Below are 18,757 nucleotides of genomic sequence, written 5' to 3'. Positions count from 1 at the left end.
CTAATTCTTCTTCTATTTGAAAACCATGTTCCATAATATTATTTTCTTGAGCCATTTTTAATTGTTTAAAAAGCATTGTAACTTCTTCTAATTTTTTTCAATATTCATAATTTCAATGGTGGTTTTACTTTTAAGTCTGTTATGTTGATTATATTTTAAAATTTTTCTTCTTTGGGATTCTCTTTTTCCTTATTTCTTTGAAATTTTATGGATACTAATATTTCTTCAAGCATATCTACTATAGAATTTAATTGTGGGTTAAAAGTATGATAAAGATGTGGGGAATCATTTCTATGGTAGCATTTTTTAGAAATTCCGTGTGAAAAATAAATTTTTTCAGGTTTTTGAAGTCTTTCAATAAAACTTATAGTAAAATAAAGATTTTGAGAAAAATCATTTTGTATTGATTTTAAGAATTCGGTGTCATTACAATTAACATTGGTTAAAATCATTAATTTTTGATCTATTAATTTTGATAATTTAATTATTTCTTCTCTTAAATCTTCTAATTTACTTTTTTCCATTAGGTGACGCTTTTCTTTGTGAAGAGTTACAGTTTTAAGTGAAAAGTGTGACTTTAAAATATATGATTTATATTTTGCTACGTAAACATATCTTTAAACTTTGATCTGTACCTTATATTTTATTTTTTTTTAAGGTCAAATTCCATTCACATAGAAGAATAGAGTACAAATACTAGGTCCAATTAGGCGATCAATATAAGGGTAAAAATATAATTTTTCAATAATGTAAGAAAATAACTTAAATAGAGAATTGGAATAAACAGATAAGAAAAAAAGGGTGGGGTTATATTAATAGTGCTCTCAACATTTTTTCCATTACCACCGAAGCTGTTTTCAAGATTTGCTCCGAGGCGATTGTTCTGTTTTCGAAAATATTCAAGTTGCACGCTTTCTAGAGAGGACTATGGCTACATAGATGACATCGGAATCGGAGTCTGCTCTCATATCCAAGGGACGATGACTCCCTAAATTTTAATTTTTTTTAATAAATTAAAAATAAATTTTGGTTTTGCTTGTTTAAATATTTTATTTTAATTTTCTTATATTAGAAAATTAAATTTTAAACTCTTTCAAAATTTTGTGTTAGCTTCACTCCTGGTCCTGGGTGACATCCGATAAAAACTAGAAAATATATGCTTGTGTTAGTTAGATTTTTATTTGTTTATATTATTAATCATATAAACTGTATTTATTTATAAAGACGAAACACATAGAAACATAAAATTATATTTAGTAAATAAAATATAAATAAAAATATTATATTTAAAAATATTAAATTAATATATTTTATATTTATTTTGATAAAAAAATTATATTTTTATTTTTTATGTCTTGTTCTTAATGTATTGTCTTACTCTATTCTTAGAAATAAACGCAATCATAATGACTATAAAATTATTTATTGGTAATATAACTTTTTTAATCCACCAAAAGAAATTAAAAAATTATAATTTTATTGTTTGTTGTCTTTTTTATTTTTTTTTAAAAAATATAGGTAGACAATAAAAATACTAAACAATGTAAATAATAGATATATTGGATGTTAATTTCACTAGGTGTGCGGATAATTATTCTAATATTAAGATTTAGGTAGATAATTTAGAAATGTAGTGTGTTTTGATTTGATTGGTGATTGTTCATGTTGTTCAAAAAAAACCAACTTCACTCTCATCATCCATCACAATCTTAACAGCTTTGAACACACTCTCTTTTGTAAACAACCCATCTTCCTCACCTTTCTCAACTTCAATTCCAACCTTCAACTCCATACTCATCCAAAACGTGGCAGCAGCACAATCTGACACGTGTTCACAAGAGCCTCCGTTATGGAAGCTGAACCACAGTGTGTTATGAAGCACCCAACAGAAGGGTGCTCCAAAACCAATTGTTGCTGCACCCATCTACCGTACACAACTCCTCTTTCTTTAATTCCTTCTGGTAATGCTTCTTCAAACCGGTTAGTTCAAGACCAAGCAACAGTTCTTGAAACTGGCTTTGTTGCAAAGGGGTTTCGCTTCCAAAAGCACAATAAACCACTGAACCGGGTTTGAATCGATCAAGCCATGATTTCCATTTCTCTTCTAAAGCAATGTTTGACGGCTCTGGCAAGAGAGGCCCGGAAAGCAAGCATGGCTTCTTGTAAAAATTCTCCAAGAAATCAGTGTACGGACCATCGATTTCTCTGCAACCTTTGAACCCAATTGCATCTGCTAACTCTCTTCCAATTCTGAACCGATCATATATCGGAACACCGCTTCCGAATTCCCATTTCATTGTGGAAGCTACGAAGCGAAGCTCGTGTGCATGAAGCTTCACCGATGAAGCGGGAAACCCTGGTGGAGGTTTCATGAGATCAGATTCCGTTAAATTATTCCCTTGACTCTGTCTCTGTCTTGGTCCTTTATCAAAGTAGGCCATTGCAAACGGATAGAGGATCCAGTATTGCATGGATTTGATGCCGAGTTTTCGAGTTATGTTGATTGTTGGGTAGCCAGTGTTGGAAATCGAAGAACAAGATCTGCGGGTTTAGCTCTTGAAGTTCTCTGTTTGATCCATGGCTGTGGCGATCAGAGGAAAAAGAGAGAAGGGGACGTCAGAAGTAGTTTCAGCTTCACGAGGAAGGCCATGGACGTGAGGAACAGTGATGGGGATGAAGGTTTAGGTGTTGAAGCTTTGAGATTGTTGTTCTCGGGACGAAGAAGGAGATTCTGTGGCCTCTCGAAGTGAAGCAATGGCAAACCATGGAAATATGGCTATGTGTATTGGAGGAGGAGGAGATGCTTCTTCCATGACTGCCATTGACGTGTGTGCTGTGTGTGGATTGCAGACAAGTATATAAAACCAAATTTGGTTTTTGAGTTTCGAGGTGCTTCAACTTTCTCCCAAAATATTAGGTGAGTGTCCAAATATTTGGGGACACTCTCTTGCATCAATAAAGCTAATAAAATATATATCTATACTCAGACCTTGAAGTGATGGGAGCTGGGAGAGGGTCCCCAAATATAAAAAAAAGTTCTAATGGTGATGTATAAACATAATTTGACCAAGAAAGGATAGCATGTATTTTAGATATAGAACATGATTCACACAAGTTCAAAAGTATAGCTTTGGCATATTCAGACTTCCCACATGCATTAAGAACTCTTATAACATTACGTACAGCTGTGTGACCAAGTCTTTTATGTCATAGTTCAATTGGGTTATAATTTTGTTTATTAGATAATAAGGCATATTTAGATGAATAATCAATATTAGGTAAACCAGAATCAGACTTGCAAAGAGTTAGACTAGTAGTAACACATTTAGACACAAGACATAATGAGTTATTATTATTATTATTGAAATTCACATGCTGATCACAATTGTATATAGCTTTGGAATTACGAGAATTAAATTTGGATTTGCAATGATTTAAAGAATGAGTACTAGAGTCAGATTCTAAACATGATGGAGTAATATGATTGTATTTAGAAATAGCAGAATCAGAATTAAGACATAATGGGTGCTTATCAGTTAAATTCACAAATTGAACACGATTATAAATACATTTGGAATTAAGAGAATTCAAGTTAGATTTGTAAGAAATTAAAGAAGTAATGTTCTTGTCAGAATTGCTATTATTGCATTTCACAATTTGGTCTTTATTACAAGAGGCCGCTAAAATAGTTTATTGTCATTTTGTTGTGCACAAGTACTATAATTCACAAAAGAAAATGAAGAATTACAATTATTAGAATTTACAAAAAACAACAAACATTTCTTATCATCATTTTTAGTAGAAACAGATTTTGGAATAGTCAGTTAATCAAGGACATAAATTTCATTGTTAGATTTGCCTTATAGCAGAATGTCCCTGGAATCTTGATCACAAACAATACAGTGTTTAGGCCAAAACTAAAAAAAGACAGGGTTATCTTCGGCAAATCTTGAAACACTTAGAAGATTTTGAATTATTTCATGTAAAAGATTCGACAATTTAAAAGAAACAAGATTATTTTTATCAACTAAAATAGAGAAGCCTTGATTTTGAATAGAGATACCTTTACCATTACCTACAAATAGTTTATCTAAATCTGAGTTGCTTTGTGAGGAGAACAGCAAATTTGAGGCATCATTAGTAAAATGGAAAGATTCTGCTTCACTAACCGAAAAAAGTACCCATTCAAAACATAACAAATGTGATATAACCACTGTAATTTTTAGGCAATTCATCAATAATTGCTTAAATATGATCATTTTCTTGTAACTCATAACCAATTGCAAAAAGTGAGTCAACTAGATTTCTAATTTTTACCAAATAATCGGTAATAGTACTATTCGTACCCTTAATAAAATCACTGGCTTAGATTGTTACCAACCCTCTTGCATGACTTCACACATGGCACTTACTACGTGTACAGACATCCTCCCAATCAACATTGTTCATTTCTCTTATGTTTGCTAATTCGATCATTCATTTCTATATATACTCATTTATAAATAATATTTTTCAATTAAGAATTAGCGAAACAAAGTTAAGAATTTAAATTATTATTACAGAGAGAAAAAGAAACTACAAATCTACAATCATCAATGCTAAAAGTATATATTATTTTTACTTCGTTTAATCTTTATGATAAAATACTTTGTTATTAAAATGTAATCATTTTATTATCTTAAGTTCCTAACAAAATTTTACATATTTTTTTATGAATTTTGCTAGGTAACAATGGCTTTTGTGAATAATGTGAACAATGAATTTTAAAATTGGTCCAATAAAGTAAAAACACACTACACCTCCAAATTATCCACCTAAATCTTAATATTAGGATAAGCATCTGCATACCTATTGAATTGAACATCCAATATATTCATTGTTCACATTGTTTAGTATTTTCATTATCTACTAATGGTTTTCAGTAGCTAAGAGAAGGGGGGTTGAATCTTAGCCCCTTTTTTCGCTTAGTAACACTTGCTGTCTTTTAGAACACTTGAGGAGACATTTCTTGTTTTTGTCTCGTACCTAGTCAATAGACTTTTTTTTTGTCTCGTAACCAGCTAAGAGATATTTTTTCAGTTTTGTCTCCTACGCAGCAGAATTAGAAATGAAGTAGAAGAGAGAGAGAGAGAATCACACCAAGATGTATCCTGGTTCAGCTGCTAAGTGCAATGCAGCCTACATCTAGTCTCCATCACAACAATGATGGAATTTCACTATAATCACCATGATTACATACACCAATTCTCTCTAGGAACTACCCTTCCTATCTGGGACAAGTCCAGAATCTAACCCAATCCTGAACTTGACTTGGTAACCCACCAAGCTTTCAACTGCTAAGTGCTAACCCAACTTGTAAAGGGATTTCCACAGAATCATGAAACACAATACAGATGTATAAATGACCTCTAAGGACATGTATGGCTTTTTCTTTTAATTTTGTATACTCTACCTTTTTCCACTTTATGACTTTTTCATACAAACCTCACTGTTTGCCTTTTTCCATGAGACTCAAGACAGACAAAACTAAATAGAAAAATACAACTTGAAACACATTGAAGGAGAAGAACTTCTATTAGCTTGAGTAGCTATGAGAACTATGTGCTTTCACTCTTTTCCTTACTTCAAGCCCTGGCTGTTCTCCCTTATTTATAGAAGGAGAAGCCTCCACGGTTGAATGGACCAAGCTAATCTTCTTCTTCTTCAACCCAAAAATCGGTTCGGCCAGAGAGAGAGGAGAGGAAACCGAATGTAAAACCCAACATGCAATTACCTCTATGTCTTCCCTTCATACCAAGCTTCATCAATCCGGGACTTCTATCTTGACTTGCTCCCCAAGACGGATTCCTAGCCCTTGATGCGTCCTTGATGCTTGACAGCTCCTCCTGCTCTAATCTTCTGCCTTCTCCTCCACGTAGCCACAGTAGCTACCTCCTCTGATGGTTGATCAAAAGTAGAGACGAGCCATGCTTCCAAGGGATCTTCTTCCTCTGACCGAAGTTGATCTCTTCCATTTTTGGGTATGGAGAGCTTGAGATTACTTCACCACATCTTTCCTTTTGTGGTAAAGATCTCAGCTACAACATACTTCAGATTTTATTTTTCTTGATGCCATCATCACAATGGCTTCATGCTTGCTCCTAGCTTCTTCTTCTTTCTTCTGATAGCTTGTTTGTGCTTCCATCTTTCCTGATGGATGTGACCGAATTCTGAAGAGAGAGAAAAGAGAGTAGAAAGAAAAACAAAGCTATAGAAGTAATGAGTGTTACAAAATAAAATCAACTAAAACCAACTTCTCATGCTTTTGCCTAGTAACGTGTAAACTTCAATTAATGCCATCAAATCACTTTGCTTTTTCTCTTTCATGTTATCAAGGCAATTAATACAAGTTAAATGAATTTTGAAATCCACCATATGATGAAAGTGGGTATCCGTTGTAAGCATTGCAATCTTTGCTTTCTTTTCTTTCAATTTTCGGACCAAGCATATTTGGTATTGTACCAAGACTTTATTTTGGGCTTGTTTGCATTCATTCTGGCCCAATTAATAGAATATTGATTCAGCCATAACACCTTAAACATTTTTGAACCAAGGCTGAATATTAGATTCACATTGGGCTTGCTAATTTTTCTTTTTTTTTGGCCCAAAACAAAATCTGCAAATAATCAAAATTATTAATTAGCAAATATGAAATTAAATCTCAAATTAATAATTTTGTAATTAATTATATTAATAATGTTTGATCATCATCAATTTAATTTGGAGTTTTCCAAACTCATCAATCTCCTCCTTAATGACAAACATTATTAAAAATTGAAATGGAAAGAGTAAGGATTAAAAAGTACTCCCTTTTAGGATTAGGATTCCTCCCCCTTTTCAAATGTTACCTATCTCCCCCTAAATATATGCCATTTTACCAAGGAAAGCTTTACCTGTAACTATTAAAATCAAGTTTAAGGCAACTATGTATTTAATATATGAAATATTTAAATTATGTTGAACAGCTTGATTTATGAACAGAAGTGAAGTGATAAACAAAACTAATTTGTTATCATATAAATGATTTTCTGCTCAATAACAAAATGCTTGAGTACAGAGTACATAACAATCAAAAACACATTTGATAATTCCCAAAAATTTGCTGCCAAATCATTTGATTAAATAAACAACATTTTCCAGCCATCATATGAAAGCAAAAATTATCAGTTTATAGCAAGGAAAACATATCAGAGCACAAAAAATTATCATTTAACATAGCAAAAAAATTTTCAATCAAACAAAATTATTCATTCAACATATCAGAGCACAAGGAAATTATCAAAACATAACTAAGTTCCAAATATAGCAAATATTTCAAAAAAACAGATCATAATCATTGGAACATAGAGTTTATGCTCATGGGTGATCGTGAATCACAAATGATTTCGGCCCCTGTTTTTTTCAATTTTTCTAACTTTTCCTCCTCCTTTTGTCATCAATGGGGAACCTGCAAAGAACAAATGACAATGGTGTACAATAAACAGAACCAGAACCAGAATACCCAAGGTTTTAACAAAACAACAATGGTCCAGAGTATTGGTCTAGAGTATCAGAAACAGTTACTCTGTGGTATGAACCACTCTGAGGCATTAGAATGTGAGTGATGATTCTGTGAAGAAGCGCTCTTTCAGGACCAAGAGCCTTGTGAGTCAGAATTGTGCCATCCAAAGCAGAGAAGTTTTCGCAAGTTTGATTCAAGGCAATCTGGTACGTGACCCCCAATTGCGAGTCCCATTTTTTGGTCATATAAGCAGCTGCGCCTTCATCAACATATCCCAAGGCAGCATTGATTGTTTCTCTGTTCAGAGACATGTGAACCCGCTTGACATACGAATGGATTGCGCTATCAATAAAACTCATGTTCCCATAGAACTTGTGAACCAGGGCAGGGTACACAGGTTTTTGAATGGTGAACAAGGGAGTCCATTTCAAATTTTCAAAGAGAGTGACCAAGTTGATTCCTTTTGCAGCAAGGGATTCCAAGTTCACTATGTGGGATGCACATAAGTGATGCTTCTTCAGGACTTCATTATAAAACTCATATGAAGCACATGAATTAAATCTGCTTGGATCAAAGTGTGAGTGACCTTTGTTGAATTTATTCTTGAAATCAAGTGATTCCAGATTTGGTGGTTCCCTGGTGTTACGAAGCACGTAGCCTTTGGTACGCTGAGAGCTATGACCAGAAGCATGAGGGGTTGCTTTCTTTGGTGGTGAATGAGGCAGAGATGATTAAGACTCCTCTTCTTCTTCTTCCACAATTGGTTCTTTATCCTTTCCAATCTTCTTTCAAGATGAAGTTCTCTGGGCAATAACCTTTCTTCTCATGGTTTCGGTTGAGTAGGAGGAAGGGGATGAGGAAGATGTAGAGTGTATGTGGATGTGGGTATGTGTTTGAAGGGTAGAAGATAATGGAGGATTTTTTGTGAGAGGGGTTCGGCTACTTCTCTTTGATGCAACCTTCTTTTTCATGTTATGAAAAATAGAGAATGGAGAGGGAAGATGAAGAGAGGCCGAAGTGAGTGAAGAGAGATGGGAGGTTATGAGGACATTTAATGTTGAGTGGAGAGAGAAGATTAAGTGAGTAATGGGCATTAAGTGGCACGGTTATCCAAGGAAAGAATTTTTAAAATTAAAACTTGAGAGGTTAGCTCCTAGAATCAAGGGATGAGGGAAGGAAAAAGATTTTGATGTGACAACAACTCCTTTCTACAAGATTTAATATGACAACTTCCCAAAAGTATGATTAAATATTTGAGGAACTCAAAAAGGACAAGAACGGGCTAGAGTTATGGATGGTCAAGGAAGATTTGGTTGGGCCCATGATCATTAATATTAGAGTGAGTCTCCCCCTTGTATCAATGCTAGTTCATTACGTCCTTAATTTTGTCTCCTGATTTCCTACGAGACAAAACAAACAGAATCAGAAAATTCACAATTTCTCAACAGCATTTAAATCTATCATTCCCAAGCTGTTCCTTAATGAACAGAATATGTCCTCACACAGAGGTTTTGTGAAAATATCAACAAGTTGTTCTTCGGATTTCACAAATTGAATGTCAATAGTTCCCTTTTGCACATGTTCTCTAATAAAATGATATCTAATTTCAATGTGCTTAGTTCTAGAGTGCAATACAGAATTTTTAGATATATTTATTGCACTCATATTATCACAAAACAAAAACGATGATGTGACAGAATAAATTTATGATACCTTTTTATTTGTCCATTTAAAACAGTACAGGGCAACAGGCAGTGATACGCAGGAAACAACAGGAGCGTTATCCCGTCTAAATGCTCTGGTATGATGGTGCAGGCTTTATTCTGGGACTTCCAATCTGAATTATTTTTTTACAAGATACTATGTATATTTCTCTCTTATTTTTTTGTCCTTCCATTCTATATTCATAAATCATAACGATCTTTGCAGATAGAAGATGTCATTGTTGTGGAAAGTGGACCAAGTGTGGCAAAAAAAGATGTATTTATGATTGTTAGACATGCCAAATATGGGCCTAAAAAAGGTGGTGGTGCTCCACGAAAATTTCAAGATGCTTTGGAGATGGCTCTTAAGGCTCAGGAAGATAATGCGGAATCATTAACAACTAGTTCTAGTGATTCTATCGAACATGGGAAGCACAGTTCTACTAAATATGGGTTTGAAGCTGCAGAGGAGGTGGGAGGATCAGAGAAAAATAGCAGAGACTGGAATAATGCTTGTCCTTCTGATTACCAAAACATTACCACAAGTGATTCGGTGTCTCCGCCTGAGCCAGAAAATAGGTATAAGAGAGCTGACGGTAACAAGGTTCAATCTCATGCACAAGCACCTCCTGCTGCAACTGAGAATAGATACCAAAGAGCCGAGCTAAGAAACTGATACCAACAAACATCATCGAATAATACAGGTTTCAACAATAGAGGTCCTGGAACAAGGGATGCAGCAATATATTCCTCCTGCAGGATCACGATACTCAAGGCCTCCTAACACCAATCAAAGAGGCCCTGGAGAACAAGGTGGACAAGCAGGGATGCATAGAAACATAGAAGGGAACCCTCAGGATTCTACTCAGAATCCGTTCGGTCGTGACTCCTGGTAAGGTGTTATGCGTCAAACAGAGGAGTGTTGTATCAAAGTTATGGGCAAATGTGTTCCAAACCCAATGTCACTCACCTATTTAGAAACAAATGAAGCAATGGGTGTACTACCCCATACTCAGCTGAATTAAGCTGAGGCTTTTACAACATCTAGATAAGTAATTATTGCTTGGAGGAGCACATTTTTTAATTTATGTTTAACTATAGAGATGGGGTGTTACTACTACCCCAGTAGAAATTTTGATATATGTATCCTGTTTTTCACCCACTAAGAACAGGCAATTGTTTGATGTGGCTTTGTTATTTTTCATTTCAGAGCCTACCAATAAGTTCAACTTTGAGATACTATGTACTAATAATGTCATCTCAGTTCTTTTGTTTAATGGATGCTTTGATTGGGTTAATCTCTTAAAGAGTAACTCCTAAATTTATTACCTTTTATACGAAAGATAAGGCAGAGTTTTGACTTTTGAGTGAGTGTAAGCAAAGCATTGAATTGGGTAGGAGAATTTATTATGGAGATAAAACTTAAAAAAGGATAATCTAGATTCCAGTGCATGAGCATTTTCTGTTAATGTAAGGTTTGGAGAAAGGTTGCTCCTAAAGTGTCTAATACAAGTAGCTTAAATTATAAAAAATTCAAATCAAGAATAAGTGAACTAAATCATACCTTGATTTAGATAGATAATATTTTACTAAATAAAAAATGTAGTTTTTTTTAACGTAATTATAAAACGAAAGAAAGAAGAAAATCCTCTTTTATTAATTACCATGACCTTTTTCTTGTTTTTAATTATATACATTTTTAATTTGAATACAAATATTTTAACTATTATGATTCATGAGAAAACACGTATCAACACAATCCATTTCACTTTTATTCTTTTGGACCGAATTTAGTTATTCTCATTACCAAAACCTTTTTGTTTTCAGCGGCCTTTTCCTTTTTTATTTACGTATATTTATTAATTTCAATTCAGATAATTTGACTACTATGGACAAAGAGAAATTCTCCACATACAAGCGTTTTCCCATACAAGTCATACAAGTCATTTATTTTTTCTTCTTTCTCCATGCCTCCTCTTCTTCTTCTTCTTCCTTTTCTTCTTCTTCTTCGTTTTTGAAGTGTTTCATCTTCATCGTCGTGTTTCTCCTCGTTCTTCTTGACTGCACGTTTTTCATCTTCCTCCTCATCTTCTGCACCTTCTTCTTCTTCTTCTTGCTGCACGTTCTTCTTCCTCTTCCTCTTCTTCTTCTTTTCTTTCATTTCTTGCCTTCTCTTTTTCCTTCATTTACGTGATTTTCTCTCTGTTTTCTTTCTTCGTTATTCTCAATTTCCATTGTTTTTTGACATCAAGCTCCAAAATCGTTTTTGAAGAAGAAGAAGCAGTAGAAGATGAGGAGGAGAAAGAGAAAGAGTTCTGAATTATGCATAAGGTGTACTTCAACGAATTTTGGGTGTATTTCTTAAATCCTTTGGGTGTATTTTCGTAATCCTTTGGGTATATTTCTGTAACCCTTTCGATGTATTTCTATAATCGTTTTGGTAAATTTCTGTAACCGTTTTGGTGTATTTCTGTAATCCTTTGGGTGTATTTATGTAATCGTTTGGGTGTATTTCTGAAGTTCCATTATCTTCAAAATGATTTCAAAACTTGATTTCAGAAACCATGAAAATCGAAAAAAAACGAAGCAAGAATATTGGTGATAAATGCAGATAAAACAATGAATGAAAAGGCAAAGAGAGAACGCACGAAGGAGATTAAATTTGGCAAGAAACTCGTTTTTATGGAGGAAGAAGAAGAAGAGTAGGAGAAGAAGAAGGAGAAGAAGAAGGAAGAGGAGGAGGAGGAAAAGGAGGAACGCGAAGCACGCCATAGAAATCGTATATGGGTCAGAGTGCTTTTTATTAAGTTTCTCCCAACTTGTATGACTTATAAACCAAATGACTTGTATGTGTAGTATTCCTCATGGACAAAAGGCATATCAGAAGAATCTGTTTTTCTTTTATTATTATGTTAACCACAAATTAGTTTTAATAAATAACATATATATTCAATGAATGTTGCATAAAAAGAGATCCTACCTATTAAATTTAATAATGTATATTAAAAGCAAACTAAATAATGGTTGGTTTTGAAATTCTGAATAGATTGCAAAGATTTATTTCCTAGTAAAATAATATTTCTACAATCATACTTAGATTAAGCCAACGGATAATTATCATTGATTGCTATAATATTAATTAGATTGAAGGAAAATTTTCAACCTTTTATGGTTCTCCTGATGTTAGTAAAACAATAATAAAAATGATATTGTTTAATTTTATATTTATAATTTTATGTATATAATATATATAACAAAGGCACCACCACCTCATTTCCTTCATCATTACCTTCACCACTACCACCACTATACCTCTATTATCATCTTCCTCACATAAAGCAACAACAACAACAACAATAGAAAAAGTAATTTGTCTCAGACCACCGCACCACCACCGGTGACCACCAAGCTGTCACCCCTCACTCGATTTCCTCTCTTCTTCCTCTCTCTCGCCCCTTCTCACCCATATTCCCTTCTCTGCTCCTCTGCATAACCACCGCCGCGGCACTCAACAGTCACTAGCGCTGTCAAGTCCCACCTAACCTCTACTCGCTGCCACCCGCGTCCTTTCCCCCTTTCTTTCCTCTTCCACCCTTTCTCTCTCTCTTTCTTCTTCTTTCCCTCGCCTCATCTCCGCGAGCCTAGGACCACCGTCGCCTTCTGTTTTCGCCGCCTTTCGCAACCCTAGAGCCGCCGCCGCTGCCTGATTGCTACCGCTGCCTCAACTCGTTCCAGCTAGCCCTCCATCTCTCGTTGACACAGAGCTCCGATTCAACCCCTGTCTAGTCCGCGGTTCCACTCGTTCTTTCCCAATCTGCAAACCTAGAGACCACTGAACCTACATCACGCAACCATTCGAAGAAGTAGAAGACAGAGTTCGAAGAAGTAGAAGAGAGAGAGAAGCAAAACATAGAAGGAAAGAGAGAGAAAGAGAGAGAGAATGTTTTTCAAAATGGCTAGAAGACAACCACTAGTTGACGGACTCTGGCGGCGGCGACGAACTCAGAAAATGAAAGGAGAGAGAGAGAATGGGGTTAGTGGTGGTGGTGGTGGTGGATGGAAAAAGATGATGCAGATGATGATAAGGATAATTTGGGGTTTTATGTGATTTTTTAGTGTTTGGATAATTTTGTTATATGAAACTCATATTTTATAGGTACAAATAATAATTTACTTTTTTTATGGGTAGATGTGCCAGCGTTTTCAACTTTTGTGAGTACAAATGGTAGTTTACTCTAAAATAATATAAAAGTTAAAATTTAGAGTTATTTAACTTATACAGTACCTTAAAAAACTATATTTTATAATAATTTTATAAAAAACGTTATTTTAATTTTAACAACACTTTTTAAGAGGTAACATAATCGTAATAAATGATTCATATATATATAATTGTTGAGTTTGAGATGATCCAAAGACTCCTTGTTTTCAGTGTTGCTCCATCAGACTCCATGGTTCGGTGTTCTTTGAGGAAACCCACTGTTGAATTTGAACTGGTAAAACATCCTTGTTATCTCTATGTAGAACACTATCACCAATATGTCTCAGATCACAACATCATCATCATCATCATCATCATCATCATCATCATCATCATCATCATTATCATTTTTGGTCAGCAACAACAACAACAACAACAACAATCATAATAATAAGAAGAGTTGTTGCACAACAACACTTGTTAGCAGCAGCAGCATCTCCCATTTATGCAACGATTTGCTCTCAGAAATCTTCACAAGGCTCCCTTTTCGATCAACAACAATATGCAAATGCGTCTTAAAGAGCTGGCTCGAATTAATTTCAACTTCTTACTTCATTGGCCAGTTCATGGCGACACAACAAAAGTTCTATGGTGCTAGCTTGGTTTTTCTATCACCACATCAACTCATGCTAACTTTTCCTCCAGGCCCTTACGATGATAGTGATAACGATGATGATTTAGAACATGATCATCAGAACAAAAGGATTCTAATTTCCCCTGAGGTTTTCATCAAAGGGACAGTGTGTGGTTGTTCCATGAATGTTTTCTTGTGTAGTGACAACAGGTACACAAGTGGCTATGGTTATTTCCTCCATGACCCCATTAACAAGGAATCCTTCAAGCTCCCTTCGCTCGAGGTGAAGAAGGAGTGTCTTCATGCTATTGGCTTTACATGTGATCCATATTATTGTAATGACCCTAAAGAGGATTCAAGGAGAAACTATCTTGATCCTAGGAAGTGTTTCAGGGTGGTAAGAATCAATTCCTTCATTGCAATACGCTATGAATTCGAGGTTGATGTTTGGTCCTCAGAGACAGGGAACTGGAGACAAAAGACTGTGATATTAGATGATGGTTTTGCTTTTGCTCCTCACTGGTCAATGAGTTTTGCATATGAAGGAGGATTGTATTTCATGGGTAGGACTAGTATATTTGTTTATGATCCTTATGGACTTAATGGTGAGACACTTGATTACCCTTATGATTCTGACCCAATGAACATTATGAGCTTTGGTTTTCTTGGAACTTCTTGTGGAGACTTGAGGATTGCTGAAATTGGACACAATTATATTAAGGTTTGGGAGTTGGTGTCGAATGACTGGGAATTATTACACCATGTTGATTTCTCCGGACTTTTGCCAAATGAGTTTTGTGCTGATTACTATAAGCGTGTGGGGGTTTTCACCCACATGAAGGGGAGACTGTGTACTTGTACTCTTTTAATGAAGGAATTTATGTTACAAATCTTGAGACAATGAAATTTACCTACATCCCTGGATATCAGAAATCTGATTTGAGTCCATTTCATTTGGAGTTGCCATTGTGGTCATCGAAGGATTTCTTTTAGTCATAGTTTGTTACTTGGTAGATTTTATGTCTTGAATAATTTGATTGTACTTTACTGTAGATTTACATGTATTATCATATGATACGATTAGTAAACAAATGATGAGAAAGGACCAAATCTTATTGAGTTGTATTCCGCCTACTTATTTTTTCATGTAGAGAAGAGTGCATTAAACATAAGATTAGGTGACTACTTAATTAAGATTTATTGAGGGACAAATGATAAATAATTATTAGATATTTTCATTTCATATTAAGTGTCTCATTCTAATTTTACACAAGTATTAAGACAATTATTATATTTTATTGAAAGTATAAACAATCAAAAGATAAAGACAAAATTATCCCAAAGTCTATCTTCTAAATTTTCCTTCCTATCTAATATTAGAAGATATAATATATAAAAAATAATTGCTGACTTCTTGAAGTTAGAAAATGATACTTTATTTGTAACAAAACTAAAAATGAAAAGAAATTGAAAGAATAGATCACAAGTGATTTTTTTATTAAGTGCTTTTGAAATCATACATTAAAAAGAAAACTTGATTTTGTCATCGATATTTATTTCAGAGATAACAAGATGAAGTCTTTTAAATGTGGTCATCTAGAAACCAAAATACCAAATGGAAGGTATTCAGAACCCTAGTCCAAGTGAAGAGTGAGGCAAGTCACTAACCATTGAGGAATGATTCCGAGGCTCTAATGTTTTTGTGCCTATATGTCACCTTTTTGTCCTATTGGACAAGTTGATTATCGGCCGTCGCCACCTTAACTTTATACGAGTGATCTCGAAAGTATCACCAGTCGCCGTCTTAACTTTATGAGATTGACTTTAACTTTATGCGAGTGATCTCGAAAGTATCGCCAGTCGCCGCCTTAACTTTATGAGAGTGATTTCCGAAGAAAACCCGTACCGTGAGATTAAATGTGAAGTGTTTGGGTTTGTTGTATGGTACTTAGGATCGGGTGTTGTTCAATCCATCTAACAAAAAAAAAATAAGTTTGCAAGTGCTACGTTTCATGGTAATTTCAATTCAAGGTTTTGGCCCATGCTCAAGGTCCCATGTGCTCTATTTCATCCAATTTGTGATTCCAGATTTACCTTAAACTATCATGTTTCCACAAAAGGGTAAACATGGGATAGACAGAAGAAAACACTAGAGACAAAAATTGAGTTATTCTTATTTTAAAATGCATAGTATACCAAAGACAATTAGAAAGCTTAAACTATGACACTATGACTATGAGGCATAAATGCTTCACCCCTTCATTTCGTTGACTTTCATCACCTTGTAACTTTATGCGAGTGATCTCGGAAGAATACTGCAGCATGAGATTAGTACTTGCAGAAATGCTTCACCCCTTGAGGCATAAATGCATCACCGCTTGATTTTCGTGACTTTCATCACCTTGTAACTTTATGCGAGTGATATCAAGGGAATACTGCGGCATGAGATTAGTACTTGATTTCCACCTACTTATTTTTTCATGTGGAGAAGAGTACATTAAACATAAGATTAGGTGACTACTTAATTAAGATTTATCGAGGGACAAATGATAAATAATTATTAGATATTTCTATTTCATATTAAGTGTCTCATTTTAATTTTATACAAGTATTAAGACAATCATTATATTTTATTGAAAGTATAAACAATCAAAAGAAAAAGACAAAATTATCTTAAATTCTATCTTCTGAATTTCCTTTTCTATTTAATAATAGAAGATATAATATATAAAAATTAATTGATGACTTCTTGAAGTTAGAAAATGATCCTTTATTTGTAACAAAACTCAAAAATAAAAGAAATGATCACAAGTGATTTTTTTTAAAAAGTGCTTTTGGAATCATACATTAAAAAGAAAACTTGATTTTGTCATCGATATTTATTTCAAAAATAACAAGATGAGGTCTCTTAAATGTGGTCTTCTAGAAACCAAAATACCAAATGGAAGGTATTCCAGAACCCTAGTCCAAGTGAAGAATGAGGCAAGAACCCAAGTCCAAGTGAAGAGTGAGGCAAGTCACTAACCGTTGAGGAATGATTCCGAGGCTCTAATGTTTTTGTGCCTATATGTCACCTTTTTTCCTATTGGACAAGTTGATTATCGGCCGTCGTCACCTTAACTTTATGCGAGTGATCTCGGAAGTATCGCTAGTCACCGCCTTAACTTTATGAGAATGATCTCGGAGAAAAACCCGTACCATGAGATTAAATGTGAAGAGTGTTTGGATTTGTTGTGTAGTACTTAGGATCGAGAGTTGTTCAATTCATCTGACAAAAAAAAAGTTTGCAAGTGCTACGTTTCATAGTAATTTCTGTTCCAGGTTTTGGCCCATGCCCAAGGTCCCATGTGCTCTGTTTCATCCAATTAGTGATTCCAGATTTACCTTAAACTATCATGTTTTCACAAAGGGATAGACAGCAGAAAACACTAGAGACAAAAATTGAGCTATATTTATTTTAAAATGCATAGTATACCAAAGACACTTATGACCCTATGACTGAGGCATAAATGCTTCACCCCTTCATTTCCTTGACTTTCATCACCTTGTAACTTTAAGGGAGTGATTTCATGAGAATACTGCGGCATGAGATTAGTACTTGCAGAAAGATAAAGGCTAAAAACTACTAGATACGAATAAAGACAGATTTAAGATATTTTTGTCCTTGGCACTTTAGAAAAATATCTTCACACATCACCACGAGTGACAAGCAGCATATGAATGGCATTCAAGAACCATCTAAAATTATACAATAGAGAGGTTGGTAACTGTTGAGAGATTGTTATGAAACTAGACAATTTTGTTCTCAAGTTTCCTTAATTCGTGCCTTCTTGAAACTTCATGCAAGTGATCCCCACATTCGAGTTCACACCGCCTTTAGACTTCATGCCGGCAATCCCGGAGGGAATTCCGTAACTCGTAACATAAGATTAATGTTTCAACAAATTTAAACCTGCAACCTATTTAAACCTGCACCCTAGCTAGTGTTCGCCAACAGATTTTGGCCAAAATTATCACACACACTCGTATGGTTTAATTTTGATGCATTATCAAAAATAAAAAGTTTGAACAGGTGTTCAAGTTTGTCTTGCCAATCATTTTAAGTGTTTTGAGTGAATCACCCAATACCTTGAAAATCTTACCAATAGAAATATGTGGTTGAATGGCAATGTAAGACTCGTACACTGAACTCATCAAAATTAAGTTCGAAATGAAAAGAAAAATGACATATTCAATTCTGATATTACTTTATGTTCTGTCTTTAGAATAGAGCCTCTAAATGCTTAAGGTATTTTTACATGCCACTGATGAGCGGATAATTTATACGCTTTTTGGCATTGTTTTTAGTATGTTTTTAGTATGATCTAGTTAGTTTTTAGTATATTTTTATTAGTTTTTAGTTAAAATTCACTTTTCTGGACTTTACTATGATTTTTTGTGTTTTTCTGTGATTTCAGGTATTTTCTGGCTGAAATTGAGGGTTCTGAGCAGAAATCTGATTCAGAGACTGAAAAGGACTGCAGATGCTGTTGGATTCTGACCTCCCTGCACTCGAAGTGGATTTTCTGGAGCTACAGAAGCCCAATTGGCGCGCTCTCAATGGCGTTGGAAAGTAGACATCCTGGGCTTTCCAGCAATATATGATAGTCCATACTTTGCCCAAGATTTGATGGCCCAAA

The 18,757-nt window shown here is 34.5% G+C and overlaps 2 protein-coding genes and 1 pseudogene across 2 annotated transcripts; 2 read left to right on the top strand and 1 right to left on the bottom strand.

The window, feature by feature from the left end:
• Window positions 1–1,669: 1,669 nt before the first annotated feature.
• LOC107488413 (cyanidin 3-O-galactoside 2''-O-xylosyltransferase FGGT1-like) lies at window positions 1,670–2,813 on the bottom strand (annotated as a pseudogene).
• Window positions 2,814–7,872: 5,059 nt separating this feature from the next.
• LOC107488412 (uncharacterized) lies at window positions 7,873–9,970 on the top strand. The gene is made up of 3 exons (XM_021142343.2): window positions 7,873–7,929; window positions 9,279–9,341; window positions 9,470–9,970. Exons 1-3 carry the CDS (start codon window positions 7,873–7,875, stop codon window positions 9,917–9,919), a joined length of 570 nt encoding a protein of 189 aa, XP_020998002.2. The 3' UTR covers window positions 9,920–9,970.
• Window positions 9,971–14,070: 4,100 nt separating this feature from the next.
• Window positions 14,071–14,982, top strand: LOC107488411 (uncharacterized). The gene has a single exon (XM_016109164.1). The coding sequence runs from the start codon at window positions 14,071–14,073 to the stop codon at window positions 14,980–14,982; it is 912 nt and encodes a 303-aa protein (XP_015964650.1).
• Window positions 14,983–18,757: the final 3,775 nt, after the last annotated feature.

This window comes from Arachis duranensis, chromosome 5 (assembly GCF_000817695.3).
Source record: "Arachis duranensis cultivar V14167 chromosome 5, aradu.V14167.gnm2.J7QH, whole genome shotgun sequence".
Classification (NCBI taxonomy): domain Eukaryota; kingdom Viridiplantae; phylum Streptophyta; class Magnoliopsida; order Fabales; family Fabaceae; genus Arachis; species Arachis duranensis.
The sequence above is the reverse complement of the archived record's forward strand: the minus strand, read 5'-3'. Positions and strand labels throughout refer to the sequence as shown.

Excerpts from the sequence above, each read along its gene's own strand:
- LOC107488412 (XM_021142343.2), top strand. The coding sequence starts at position 7,873 with ATGGATTGCGCTATCAATAAAACTCATGTTCCCATAGAACTTGTGAAC. Across the intron at positions 7,930-9,278 it reads AACTTGTGAACCAGGGCAGG|TACAGGGCAACAGGCAGTGA; the intron begins GTACACAGGTTT and ends CATTTAAAACAG. Across the intron at positions 9,342-9,469 it reads TATCCCGTCTAAATGCTCTG|ATAGAAGATGTCATTGTTGT; the intron begins GTATGATGGTGC and ends CGATCTTTGCAG.
- LOC107488411 (XM_016109164.1), top strand. The coding sequence starts at position 14,071 with ATGGCGACACAACAAAAGTTCTATGGTGCTAGCTTGGTTTTTCTATCA.